General features: G+C 42.6%; 1 protein-coding gene across 4 annotated transcripts in view; it reads right to left on the bottom strand.

Annotated features, from left to right (window-relative positions):
* Positions 1 to 31: 31 nt before the first annotated feature.
* Positions 32 to 14,927, bottom strand: part of DCX (doublecortin) — a 118,801-nt gene continuing 103,905 nt past the window's right edge. For all 4 annotated transcript variants that reach the window (XM_028714875.2, XM_028714872.2, XM_028714874.2 and 1 more), the window contains exon 7: positions 32 to 14,323. In XM_028714875.2, the coding sequence (XP_028570708.1) occupies positions 14,267 to 14,323 (57 nt within the window). In that variant the 3' untranslated portion in view covers positions 32 to 14,266. The remainder of the gene's footprint in view (positions 14,324 to 14,927) is intronic.

The raw sequence follows: 14,927 nt of genomic DNA, 5'->3' as shown, positions 1-14,927 counted from the left end.
AAATGCAACGGAAAGATAGTAATCCACAGGCCTGGCTTTGCTTAGGTATTGAAACCAAATTTTATTTTGGAAAATGACATCACACGCACCTTGCAAATGTACACTTAGATGAGAAAAAATGCATAACAAATACTGAGAGCAAAAGCTACAGAGTGAACAGGTCCCTCCGCTGCATGGTATCCAACCACAGAAACAATCCGAGAGAGGTGAGGAATGGGTTAGGTGGAGTATAACAAGCAATAAAAACAGTTCACAACACTTCACAGGGGTGGGGTTCTAATGAAATGAAAAGTGGCTTTGTAACATCAAACCTCCTAAGAAAGGCTCCTACAGGGGAGGAGGCATAAGACGCATGGATCCAGGGTACATCCGTTTGGGTTTGTCTTCTGTGCAAGTCCCATAAAAGCCACTAGTTAGTGGGCAGAACCACAGGTTCTAAGTCTTTGCTTCTTATGTTCTTTATCGACACAGGAACCACGTTAACTAGACACATGAAATAATAAGCCCTCTTTGATCACAGAAAACTGTTGAGGAGGGAACAACTTTATAACTCATAGCGTTCCTAAACTGCACTGTTACATTGGATTCTCCCTACTCCAGAATTGGCGTATGAAGATCTGCTAGATTATTTACATTATTATTATTATTAATTATTATTATTTTAAAAAATAACCTCACCAAGACAACAATCCTGAATTGCACTGGGTATAATGCTCTGGTGCCATGAAGAGATAAAATCATAGCAGGCGGCTCTTGGGAGGGGTTAATGGTACAATACAGAAAGGCAGCTGACTGAACAGCGTCTGTATGTCACAAACGTTCACAATTAGTAATGGTTTAGGTTTTGCTCTGTCATTTTCTCCATGCCCTTATCTTTAACTTAAAACCACGAGAGACTGAGGGAAAGCAAGGGAAAGTGATTTAAAACCATGAGATGTCAGTACCATGCATTTACTCTCAAAAGCTTGTTCGATAGCAAGCTAAAATGTCTACAACTACCACCACTAATTGACATCTGCCAACTAATTATCCTAGTTCTACCTCTACCCATGGAGCTGAAGCTTTTTTTTATAATAAAAAAGGAATCCCCTCCCCCAAAAACGTCCATCAATAAAATTGTTTTCTGTACAAGTTGAATGGCACATTTTTAAAAAATGGACAGAATGCTAAGCAACCCACCACAAATGTAGAATGCAGAATCCGTTCAAAACATGCACTGTAAGAAAGGAAAGAAGAATCATTGGTTTAAAGCTGCAATATATTACAAGAAGATGTGAGTGAGGTGACTTGGTGTGGAACCTAAAATGATAATTTGCCATGTGGAAAACTTTTCCAGATCCCCAAGTGGTATGACTGAGACCAAGGCGCTTAGAAAAGGTGAAGAATAGAATTGCCTCCTGCTGGGGTCCTTATTGAACTCCAGAAGAGTTCATTTCCATGAAGAGTGGTCCAATGGCCACAGGAACAAGGAGGTTGTTGCCCATAAGCCCAAAGTTTTATGTGGTTTCCCGGTGGTGAACTGCCTGAGCACAGGGGGTAGGGATCATGCCACTGCACTCATGCAAAACCACTCCTGGAAGCTACTTCCTTCATGTGGCTACAAGAGTGGATGACTTTGCATGGGGAATGTAGCCACTGTCACTCAGGTGATATTCCACTCATAATAGAACAAATGGATGGAAGGTGTGACATCAAAGCAAGTGGAATCCTATTTGATCTTAAGTGATAAAAGATATTCACAATTGCTGTCAATGGAAAACTTTAGCCCACTGGCAAATGCTTGACCACCTCCATGCTCATTGCTGGCTTCAGGTTTGGGGGGCTCCTCAAGAAAAATGGTTTCAATACACACCTCTTTCTGAGTGGGCCCATTTCCTCCTTGGCCGTGTCCTTATTACTCATCAGCTCACCTTTCTCCTCTGGATACAAATCCACACAATCAGCAACATAGAGTAAGAGAATGTAAGGTAGGCAGAGCCTGAAGCTCCATTTCATTACCCCAGAATGGAGGTAAATGGACAATGATGGCGAGGAGGAGGAGGAATAGCAGGGTCAAAGAGCCCCTTGCTGAGGTGTAGACCTTCACAAATGCCCGATGAAGCCAACCCCTGACACCAGCCCTGTCCCTAAAAAATGGTTGGTGTCACACACAAGCTCTCTTGATCATAAAATGTATTGAAGGTTCCCCCTTTATTGTGCAAAAAGTGATGTGATCTACATTTAGGTCAGGCGTGGGGACTTTTTCTTCAGCCTGAGGGCTGCATTCTGGAGGTAGCATGCCAGTAGTGGACAGAACTAGAGACAGATGTGGATGGGACAACAAATCTTCTCTCACACACGCAGACACACACAACTCCGCATCCTCCATCCCAGCAAGTGGCACTATTGTAGTTCACAGACACATTCCAGCCAGGTGAAGACACTGAAGTAGAGAGCAGAACAGGGCTGGTGAGGAGATGTGGTCTGGGGAGAACAGTGTGGCCTGAGGTTCCCCATCCCAAATTGAGGTCATTTAACTTTCCTATTTTCTCAGTTTGCCTATCTACTAAAATGAGTGGTTTTCATTGGGATAGTGTTTTGGCAAACCGTATTTGTGAGGCTTGGGGAAACTGATTTCATGACACGGTCTTAACATGTGTTGCTTTCTTTCTATGATGCAGTTCCACATGGATGTTCCTCAGAGGTGATTGGAGGGGAGGCATCTTAATGAGATGAAAAACATCTTGAAGATCTGCTAAAAGGGATGTGATCTTTGTTGGACCAAAAGGAAAAAAAGGAAAATGCAACCCAGTTTCCAGCTACATATAAACCATGAAAATCCTTCCTCAAATATATCATATTACTCTGCATAGGCTTATGAAAACCTATTACACCTGCTAAAGAGAGACAAAAAAAACCCCACCCTTAATTTAATTTAATTCATCCTTTTTACAAACACTCATTTATTAAATATGTCATTTAAACGAAACAAAAATTGCCTGACCCTGTAAAATACAACAGCTTGCACAAAGGAGATGACCTTCAAGGTTCTGTACAGGGAGTTTAAAGTATGCCAGCTAAACTTTAAACCCCACCTTGATTTATTAACCCTTTAAAATTCCCATGCTCTTTTATTCTAACCCCACCCAACACAAGAACAACTATAGAAGAAAATACATTATGACCTCTTGGTTATATTATATTGCAGCTTTTAATTTTTTCATGAATGAGAAGAATTGTACGAAATCAGCTCAGAAGCTCAAGCCATCAGGATTTGTTTTAGCTGACTACTTCCCTGGACACAGTCCACTTCTCAAAAGAGCTATAGATCAGATTCCAGAAAGCCATATGTGTCCCATGCAGATAGTACTGTGAGATTGCTACTACAGCTATTTCTGTCAATGTGCAGCATGCTTATGGTTAAGAACACTGGTGGTGAGCAGCACCAATGAATCCATATTGGACCTCTCCCCCTCCCCGCCTGTGCTTCTCAAAACTCTAATCGGTAAGGCCATGGTTCTCAAAGGGTGTGGCAGGAGAGGATGGCAAGTACGGCAGGAAGATTCAAGGACAATCAATACTATACTTTGGGAATGATGCATGTTCTTATGTAGCTGCATTGTTTTATACTGTCTGGATGTCCCATGATCATATTATAGTGTTCTATGTTACAAATCAAGCACTGGTGGGAGTTTTTTCTTTCTGTTTTCCAATGTATTTCTTATCCGGTGTAGCACGAGCAAATTTTTATTCTGAAAGTGTGGCCCAGAGGAAAGTAGAAATGAGAACCGCTGCTGTAAGGCAGACTGTCTGTAAGGTATCTGGCGGAAAGAATTCTGTTGCATGCCATATATTTAGGTGTGCACTGTTAATTTTTTTATAGCATTGTATTTTTTTGCCTTGGACTTTATTGCATCTTTTTGCAAACCACTTTGATTTTCATTTTTTTTACAATCAAGTGGTATATAAATTTTATGAAATAAATAAAATTGCTTGTTCTGTTGCAAATCCACTTTAAAATAAAAAAGTTTTTTGCAGTTAGGAAAGTGAGAGGGAAATCACTAGAAAGCATAGGATAAAAGACTAATGATATAAGCACCCAGCAAGCAAATCAGGATGAATTCTCATTATGGTATAACTCTTCCCTACAAACAAATCAGAACACATGCTCAGTAAAGACTGGGCATTCTAATCTCCTTGTAAGTTTTGTGCAAGCAAATCATGTTGAATTCTCAATAAAGAGGTCATCTGGAGGAGCCATAAGATAAGAGGATGCCTACACAAGGAGGGAGAAGTGGGAAGTTGACCTGGCTACCAGAAGGAGTTCTCCAGGTGGGGCAGAGCTGCTATGCTGTCTACGCAGCAGTGGGTTTCTGTTGCTTACTGGTAGGAGATGAAGTGGTGGGAAGGTTGACACAATGCAAAACCACCGGTGGAGCCAATCTGGTGCTCCCACTTGCATGTCAGCACTCCATCAAAGCGCCCACCACCTTGGCCATCCCGCTCTTAGTAAGCAGCAGTGAACCACCTCCTGGGAAGGTAGCATAGTGGTTCTACTCCATCCAGTGAGCTGCTTCTCCTTGCTATCTTCCAGATCTTACCATCATTTTGCAGAATTGGGGAACCATTAATCTTGAAAACTTTTTTTCATAAGAGCTCACTCTTATCTGTCTATCATCTATAGATTGCATCAAGCTACATTCTACTCGGAATAGACCCACTGAAATGAATGATCCTAAATTATCCATGCCAATGCATGGATAAGATGAGTAAGATTGGCATTGCGTAAAACTCAGTCCATCTTCTAAGCTGACAACATAAGCTGTAATGTCAATAGCTGGGATGATCTGCAGTTTAAATGAAAATTGTCTAACAAGTTATTTCTGCTTTAGAATATGACCTGTTTTGTGGTTACTTGTGAATATGAACATTTTGTGGTTACTTGTGAATATGAACATTTTGTGGTTACTTGTGAATATGAACATTGTGAACATTTCACATTTTAATGCAGACCTACCTAATTTGCCCTCTCCTCACCCCCACAAAAGGTGAATTGTACAGTCAGGCGAAACAGGCAGAACATGGTCTGAGGCAGGTTCCAAGTTTGGCAACAGGAGGGAAATGAAAATGAGCTCTGCTGGATAAGACTATAGTTTCACCCACTCTGGCATCTTGTTTCCTATACTACCCAATCATATGCCTTTTGGAAGCCAATTAGCTGGGCATGAAGGCTACAGCCCTCTCTCACTGTTGTCTCTGAGTAGCTGGCATTCAGTTGCATATTGCCTCTGAACCATAGGGGTTCCATATACCCCTCATGGCTAATAGCCACCAGCAATCCTATTCTTCTGATGATTTTGTCTAGTCCTCTTTTAAAGCCATCTAAACTGCTGGCTGTCACCATGGGTAATGACTGTGAATTCCATAAATGAATTGGGTATCTTGTGAAGAGATGTTTCATTTGTCCTGAACTAGGAGCACCGATTTTGTTAACTCAGTCATCTGAGCTTCTTGTTTCTGCACAGAGGATTCTTGGGTGGACTCACTGCTCTTTTTGAAAGCATCTTTGCTTTGCTCCCCAACCAACTCAAATAGTCAAAATAAAGACCATGAGAAGGTTTGGCATTGCCAATCTGATAAATAGTTGACAATACTTTTTCTCTTTTAAAACATTTCAGTGATGCAGTTTTTGCTGTATACAAGTTGTGTGGCTGCTGTGGGAACTTTTTGTGTGATACCCCAGTTGGTTTGACAGGATGTGGAAGCATCCAGGCTGAGGGCACATGAGGGAAATTCTCTTATGGATGTCACCATGCATGCAAAGCCACTGCAGAAAATGCAATATCTGGAGGCTTTATCGCTATATCCTATCAGGGAGAATATGGTGGAGAGGACAGCTGAGATGGATGTGAAGAGAACAAGTAAACCCCAAGAAAGGATTTTGCTAAGGAGGAGGAAAGAGGTATAGACTGCAGGAAGGGAATGAAAGAAGGACGTTCTCTTTACCTCATCAAGGACTGAGGAACTGGTATGGAAAGAAAGGGGAAAAAGAGGGAAGATTTAGGGCTTTAAGCTGCAGTGGCAAGCCAAGAGAAGATGCTAGAACTTGGGGAAACTCTACAGATACATAGAAAGAGATCCTGAAATGAAACGTGGTAGCCAAACTTGCTGAGCAAGAGTCTCACCGGAAGATAAGAAACCATCCAGAGTTCTAAATCCTAGGTGTTAATGCCACCCTCTTGTTGAATTTTCCTTTTGAAAGATGGCTGAACACTAGACATCTGCAGCTGGTGTGTGCATGTGTGTTAAAACGGAAAGCAAAATGTGACAGCTGCATGGTGAGCAAAACTTCTCTGGGTGTGTTTTTTTAACAAAAAACTTTTAAATATAGAGCTCCAGTTTCTTACATATGTCCTTTCAGCATATATACAGATGTTAGGCGCTCAAATAGCTTTAGGGCAGATGGTCATCTAACACTTCTAGCTGCACTCTCACGGAAACGTGCCAAGTCTTAACAGATTTAACTTTAAATATTTACAACCGATTTTGGGTCACTGTAAAACAAAAGCAGAGATGAATGTCCTAAGAGCCAAACTTTATGGGATGGGAGCATTCCATGTTGAGGTTGTGGGATCTGGATCAGGGTTGCAATGGGGCAGGAGTGGGGATAGAATCCATTTCCCTAACACCATGGCTTAAATATGAATCTCCCAAACAAAGGAAAATCCCTCCCCCACTGCAGTTAATGGCAGCATTAGGGAAAATGATTTAAGTTGGTGAATTAGTATGGGGGCTATGTCTGTCTGTCTGTCTGTCTGTATATAGAGACACTCCAGATGTCCTTTTCATTGTGCATTTATGACGATTTGTGCTCATGATGGTATTGGGGCAAAGATACCCAGTCCTGCTTCCAATACTGTTTGTGCCTGCAAAAGCTTTGGGGTGAACATACTATTTTGTTTCCAATCAGTGCATGTCCTGTAATTTCCTGCTGAAATCCTTCCTGCTGAAATCCTTTTTATACCACAAATGTTGCAAGGTGTGTATGTGTTCCATTTTTGTTATAGCACCCTTCCAGATGGCAATAACGTTGGGGAAGCATCACAAAACAACTTACAAAGTAGAATGATGTGTGAATAGCCCAGCATAAATCCATCACTAATGCCCTATTATTGCACCCGATCTGTTGCATAATACACCTGCAAAAGAACCACTAGTCTTAAGCATTTCAGTATCTATTATTTCAACTTCTAGCCCATCCTTCAGAGAGTTCATAGAAGTGTAGAGCTGGGAGGGACGGGAAGGCCATCTTGTCCAACCCTTGCAATGCAGGAATCTCATCCATGATAGATGGCCATCCAACCTCTGCTTAAAAACCTCCATGGAAGGATAGCCCACCACCTTCCAAGGGAGTCAATTCTACTGTTCTGTTTTAGCACACCCTTCAGTCAGTTTTGTTCCCAGGGTGGGTTAAATATACAAGGCATAACTATCAGTAGCATAGCAGACTTAGACTGTCCCTTATCCCCAATCCTGTAGATTCCAATCCCAAGGTTTCATCTAGTCCAGGCATGGCCAAACTTGGCCTTCCAGCTGTTTTGGAACTACAATTCCCATCATCCCTGACCACTGGTCCTGTTAGCTAGGGATGATAGGAGTTGTAGTCCCAAAACAGCTGGAGGGCCAAGTTTGGCCATGCCTGATAGTCCAACCTCCTGCAATGAATCAGTTAAAGAATCCCTGACAGATGTCTGAGACTATGTCTGAGAATATAAATGGACTTGATTTTGGATTACAGCATCCTTTGAATGATTCCAGTTAATCCCTGGTTCAAAGGCACACCTCCTCCAAGGGAAATTTAGCAGTGACTTTTTGCAGCATAATCAGTGCAGTAGCCTTGTCGTACAGAATTCTGTGTGGAAAATTTAAACAAATTTTAAGAGAGGGAGGAGGAGATGGCAGACTGTTGTTTGAACCCTGCTATATTAGGCCAAAAGCCCTGCTATATTAGGCCAAAGGCCCATCTGGTCCAGCCTCTGTTCTCACAGAAGACAACCAGATGTTCCACTGGGAAGCCACAACACAACAGAGCACAACAGCACCCTCTTCACTCTTGATACCCAGAAACTGGCAATCAGAGACATATTGCCTCTGACACTGGTTACAGGGCTTGCCTTACCACAGGTCTCTCAGGCACCTCTTAAACCAACCTGCTTCCCTCAGGTGTGGTGGAGAGCAATATCACATTGTTGTCAGTATTTCAGTAAGATTCATCTGCCAGTGCAGTCAGCTTCTACAATGAATGGGATGGTGGGGGTGGTACTTCCTTGTCCTTTGCCTCAGGCCAGCCTTGTGTTTTTGGCAATGGTTTATAATTAATTTTACATAAGAACCTGATACTGGGGGAATAGGGAGCTGATGAACAACCCCAGCAACTACCTAGAACTATTTCACCCTTTATGTACACAGGCAGCTCCACTTACTGGGCAAAAATGGGAAACCACTAAAAACAGAAGAACAGAAGTCCTGTACCTGGATCAGGTCAGTGACCCATCTAGTCCAGCATTCTGTTCTCACTGTGGCTAACCAGATGCCTGTGGGGAATCTGAAAGCAGGACCTGGGCACAAGAGCACATCCCCCTCCTGTGGTTTCCAACAATTGCGATTCAGAGGCATGCTGCCAGTGACAGTGATTAGATCAGAGGTTTCTGAGCTGTGTTCCAGGAACTTCTGGAGGTCCTTTAGAACTTAGTTACAGTTGTTCAGTGAGAAAATAAGTAATAGCAGCCAGGCATTTCCTAGAGCTTGCCATCTGTTCCCAATCTTCTGGCATTTTCTCTAACTGCAGAAGAATGTTGTGTGTGCTCTAGGGAGCCCATGGCTCAGCTTGGGGTAGTCTCAACAACATGCCCAATGGTGGTGCCAGCAGGTGCCTGCGCAAGCCACTCAATAAATGCTAGACAGCCATTATAATGTCACTTGTGGGCCTAATGTAGCATCAGTCAGAGGTATTGTGGGAAACGAAACATTCAATTCAAAGTAAAACAGGCCTTCAGGACTCCCAATGCTCAGCATTTATCAGAGCACCACTGCTGCCCAGCATAAAACCATCAAATAAGCCTGCTACAGGAGCATTGGCAGTCCATCAGCAAACACTTTGCCAAACATGAAGCTAGCCCCAGTTCCAAGGTTTACTTTCAGTTCACATGGGATGATAGTGAGGCCCCACAGACCTGTCCAGTTGTTGTTGTTTTTTTGTGTACAATATTTGCCCCCTAGAACACGCACAGCATCCTCTGAAATGTAGAGGTTCCTCAAGAGATTAGCCAATGTAGAAATGGTTCTCCCCAGAGATATGGAAAACCATCCTCCTAGACCAGGGGTCTGCAACCCGCGGCTCCGGAGCCGCATGTGGCTCTTTTACACCTTTGCCGCGGCTCCGGGGCGGATACTAGTGAGGGGAGGAGGCGCATTGTGCGCCTCGACACTCCCCACTGTGGCGGGTGCTGTACTGGCTGTGACGTCGCATGGGGGCGGTGCGTGCGTTAGTCACGCACCGTCCCGACGTCACCTTCCCGCCCGCTGTCAGATCGGACATTAAGGTAAGAAACAATATATGCAGTGTTATATTTGTTCTAAATGTCGCAATGGTTTTGCGGCTCCCAGTTTTTTTTTCTTCGGAAACGGGTCCAAGTGGCTCTTTTTGTCTTAAAGGTTGCAGACCCCTGTCCTAGACAGTCACTGCTGGGTTAGTGTTAGTGTTGAGACCACCCACCTCATGTGCTTGCATCAATGAATCAGGTATAAGAGAAGTTCCCTGTAATCCTTCTTTCTTTCTTTTCAAATAACCTTTCCAAGAGTTAAGAGCTGAACATACCTAGCATTGTACACACTGCTATTCTGCATGCATTTTTTATTTTTATTTTTGTATAAAGACTCATGCAACATCAACTATACAGGCAGTTTTACATCCGACATGGTCACTGATTTCTACCTACAGTTCAAGAACGTTTACCTGAAGAATTGCTTCTAAAACCTGGGAGTCTGGCCCTTTACCCTGTTTCACTTTTGCAGGTCTGAATGGCTTTTCTTTTCCTTGTGGGAAAAAAAGATCTACCTTCTCTTTCCACTAGGCTGCTGTATATTTGCTTGCTGATGCAATGCGTGGCAACACAAACTATTACAAAAGCCTCATCTTGCCAGGCCCTTATTCAGAAGAGCGATGTGTATTATTGGAGCACATCAGGCAAGGGAGTCCATATTGGTCCAGGCTCTCAGATATGCCACTATTAAGTGCAATCAAAGAAAAATGCCTATATCTGTATTACTTGTTTAAATAAACACGTTGTTGTTGGTAAATGGGAAACATACTCCATGTAAACAATGTTCTACTTAAGAATATAAGAAAAGCCCTGCTGGATTGGACCAAAAGCCCAACATTCTGTCTACCAACAGGGGCCAGCATCTGGAAAGCTTACAAACAGGGGATGAAGTCAACAGCTTTTCCCAACTGTTTGCCTCCAGCATTTGACATTGAGAGGTTTATTGCCTCTGGGGTTACATGTAGCTATTGTGGCTAATAGCATTAGCCATCTAGCTTTGTCTCCTGTGGACATGATGAAGAGGGGAGAACAGAGTATAACATTCAAAAGACTACAGTATTCCTGCCAATCATAGGCTCAGTTTTTGGGCCTTGCACAAAACCAGCAATCAAATGGACTGTACCCAATTGTGTGTAGGATCTGTTTTGGGGGGTAGGGGACAGGAAAAGGAGAGGTGGTGTGTGTTCTGTATTGCGGATCATTTTCTTCCTGCTTATTGAAATAGTGAAGATTGTATTATACATTATTACAAAGACCTTTAGTTCCTGGATGGAGCAATATTTGCATTATTCCTCCATGTTACTAAGGAACAGTGCTATGGTGGAGTGGAGTACTGCTTCCCTATCATATTATAACAGAAACAATTCCTCAGTTCCACATTCATCCAGTGCATGCTCCCGTTCACACTCTGAGGGGCAATTGGGAGCAGCCTATCAAGACTGAGAGGAGAGAGAACAGGAGATCAAACATCACAAGCAAAACACATCTCCAAGTAGACTGGAGTGTGGCCTTAAGCAGTTCACAATCTATGCTACGCTCATGCCCAGGATTCAGAGCCTCATATGGTACACAGTGCCCCTCTGTGAGGGGTGAGGTCAGTGAGCATACAGAGTTTGCTGCTTCTGGTGCTGACAACTGTGGGTATGAACTGGCTCTGTGTCAGGGCCACTTGGCAGCTTCAGCAAGCAACAGTGCCTTCTAAGTTAACCCCAAGAAGCCATCACTGGAATTGACCAAAGAAACCTGACAATCTTTCCAAAGTCTTCCTCAATACTAGTCCCTAGGAGGTCACAGACAGCACTTTCCCACCAGATGATCCAAAAATATTTAACGGCATCAACGAAAGGACTCACTGGCCAACCCTCCCAATCCCTCCCCATGAGGTAGAGAAAGTATTACTGTCCTTATTTGACAGATACGGTAAATTGAGGCACAGAGAAATTAAGAGACCTGCTCCAATTCATACACCAGATTTGCCAGATATCAAACACACACTGGAATTTTTTTTCCTGTAGGCCTTCCCTATGCTTTGTCCTCAAAGCCAGCCTTCTCCACAGTGATCTGACCATTGAACTTACATGAATGCTGAATCTTCTGAACCAAAGTTTAGATAGCTTTGGCCAAACAATGGCATAGAGATAAGGAAACCCTAGGTTTTAACTGCTTGGTTCAACAAAGGGTAGATCCTCACTTGCCCTTGTGATGCAGGGTCTCTACTAAAACTGCAGCCATTGGGTAGTCTGAAACCTTCTATTTTAAAAATAATTAAAACAAAACTGCAAGCTTGGCTTATCCACATTGCCACATGAATCACAAAGATGCCAGTGGTAAGGAATGCAAAAGCTAACCACCAAATACCAACTTTGGGCCAAGCATTGTCTTCCTCTAATAGCCAAAAGTTGTTGTAGAGTTAAGTACCCCAGTGTGAAGTATTATTTATTATTAGAAATTTCCATATGCCTTTCAGCTTTATGCAAATTGCCCAAGGTGGCTCACATAATGAAATTGCAAAATGAAAACATAACCTTATCAAAAGTACAATTGCTGCAATACATTCTAAACTCACAACGGTTTGCAAATGAATCTAAAGGAGAGTGGGGAAAGCAATCCCCAAGGTTGGTTATATGGGTATTGCTCTGATAACATTTTGCAAGATTATGTAGAGCTTATTCCTACAAATAAGGAATAATGCAATGCACAATATTATCTGGTACGTGTATCCAGACCCAGTAAATAAAATGGCAGGTCTGTATAAAACTGTGAACTTTGCATCAATGCTTATTTTTTAAAAATTGAATGGATTCCTTTTCTTCCCATTTCACTATAATGCACTGCTTCAAGATAAAAGTTTATAATACCGTATCATGAACATCCTAACAGTTCTACAGTCTGAGCATCTGGCCATAGTTAGAATTATTGAAATACAGAAAATTAAGAACATAACCTTAAGCATGTTACAAACACTCTCAAAATATTAACCATTTTGAATTAATTGTGATATCCCTCCCCCACCCCATGCAGACCCCTCCCATTTTATGAACCTCTGATGTCAGTTTGGCAGTGACTTCAAAACACTTACTGTGTTGAACTTTTTTTTTTTGTATATTTTAAAATTTTGTTTCTTTTTTAAAGCAAAAGAAAGTCACCAGTTTTCTTTTTTTAAAAAAAGGACATTGAAGAGCTGACTCTAAGACACAGCTAACATTATTTGTTTTCCTCTATAAAAGTTGTATGGATTTCTTGTTATTAAAAATTAATAATAAGCTGAAGGTGTTAGACCTGAAAACAATTTTTTTCACAGTGTTTTCAGTGTTGGCTGTTTGCAAGGCATTGATAGTCTCCACAGAGATAGAGAGATACCATTTCAGTAACTTCATATCAACCAGACCATGTTTATTGCTGGTCATATGTATGTATATATAAATGTACGTATATGTGTGACCAATGGCCTCAAAGCAGAGGGCATTGAGGGGCAGTGGAGCCATCATCTCTGCAGCCATGGAGTGCCTCAGGACCAGGGCTGGTTCCATCTGATCAAAAATGTGGGGGGGGGGGGGAGCTGATGGTGAGGATGGGCAGGTGGTAGGACTTGAGTATAGGTGGAAGACAAAGGATTTGAGGATAGGGCCAAGGTGCTCAGGTGAAAGGAAGCAAAGACAGGGCTGAGAGCATGGATATGGTGGGGTGTTGAGGTGAAGTGGAGAAGGAAAAGATGGGGCTTATGTAATTTGGAGGGAGACCAGACAAAGAAGGAAGAAAAAGGCTGAGCACATTGGAAGGGTTGAAGTGAGACAGAAGGGGAGGAAAAGATGGGGCTGAGGTGATTTGGGGCAATTGAAGAGAATATGGTAGGGTGAGGGGATGAGGCCAAGGTGAGTTTTGCTCAGCTGAGGTGGGTTGGGAGATTGAGGTACAACTGAGGAAGAGGAAAAGATGGAGAGCAGAGTTGGCAAGCAGAGCCAGCAGGGTGGCTTCCCAAATCCCACCCCGCTAAAACAACTTTGTGTGTTTATTAGAACATGTCCCTGTGTCCTATTTGAGGAGAAAATCACGATATGTAGCTCTTTATTTCTTAGCATTGTCCAGTCACCCTTGTACTTATATGGATGTTCACAAAGAGACAAGAGTTGCCTCCCACTGGCTGTGAGTTAACATCAGACAATATGCAGGTGTTAAACTCAGAGACCCAGCATTGGAAACAGGTCTGCTTTTGCAGAGTTGCTGGTATTCATTGGTATTTGGGGGGGGGGAGGTGCTGGTGGATAGACCTGTTTCCACTCTTGGGCTTTGGACAGAGTTGCTAATGGAACATTTGCAAAAGAAAGTTGTCACCTGACCGGCAGCCAAATAAAAAAAGCCGGTACATTATAGGGTTTTTTTTTAAAGAAAAGGAAACGCTTGGGCTAAAATGTGTGAGAAGAGCATGAGGATTCAAGCCTTCTGACTTCAAGCTGCCAATAATGGCCACTTATCTTTCCTATGAAGTTACTCAGATGATCGGTATCCCTTTATCTCTGTGGATTCATAGGTGTTGGTTTTGTGGCACAGAGGAGAAATATAGGAAAGGAAAAGAAAAGACATAACTTTTGTATCCTTGGATTTGCACCAGTGACCTCTCTGCTCCTTTTGGCAGAAGTGTGGTGCTATATCTAAAATGGAGTGTGGACACAGGGAAGGGGGCTTCTTTACATGGAGTCTCCAAGAGAATCAGAGTCGTCCAAGGATAGAGGCAGGTACAAGTCCTGTAAGGAGAAAGGGAAAACGTGTTAACTCCCACAATTAGCCTCTTCTGCATCAATGAGGAACTGCTTCAGTGACTCAGTGCACAAATAATAATTGCAGACTTAGGCCCAATCTGCAATATACATTTAAAGCAGTGTCATACCACTTTAAACATGGTTTCCCCCAAATAATCCTGGGAACTGTAGTTTGCTAAGGGTACCGAGACCTCTGTTCCCCTTACAGAGTTACAATTCTCAGAGTGGTTTAAAATCTATTCCTCTTTCCAGGGGATTCTTATTTTAACCCAAATCTTTTTTTAAACTGCTGCTTCCCCTCCCTTCATTGCCATCTCCTGATCACTGTACTCAAACCTCTTCCACTGTTAAAAAATGCTACTTTTCTCTCACACTTTTGCTCCATTCTTACTTTATTCAAACCTCTGCCATTATTTGAAACTGCCATTTTCCCTCTGTGTCTTTCCATCTCCACTTTACTCAAACTTCTGTCATTGTTTAGAACAGCCACTTCTTCACCTTTCAGTGTACCATCCGTCTCACTATACTGAACCTTCTCTATTCCATTCCTCAGCCGCCTCATGGGAGAGAGATAAAGGATGCAGGGCCC

Source organism: Podarcis muralis, chromosome Z, assembly GCF_964188315.1.
Source record: "Podarcis muralis chromosome Z, rPodMur119.hap1.1, whole genome shotgun sequence".
Taxonomy (NCBI): domain Eukaryota; kingdom Metazoa; phylum Chordata; class Lepidosauria; order Squamata; family Lacertidae; genus Podarcis; species Podarcis muralis.
This window is presented reverse-complemented; position numbering and strand designations above follow the sequence as displayed.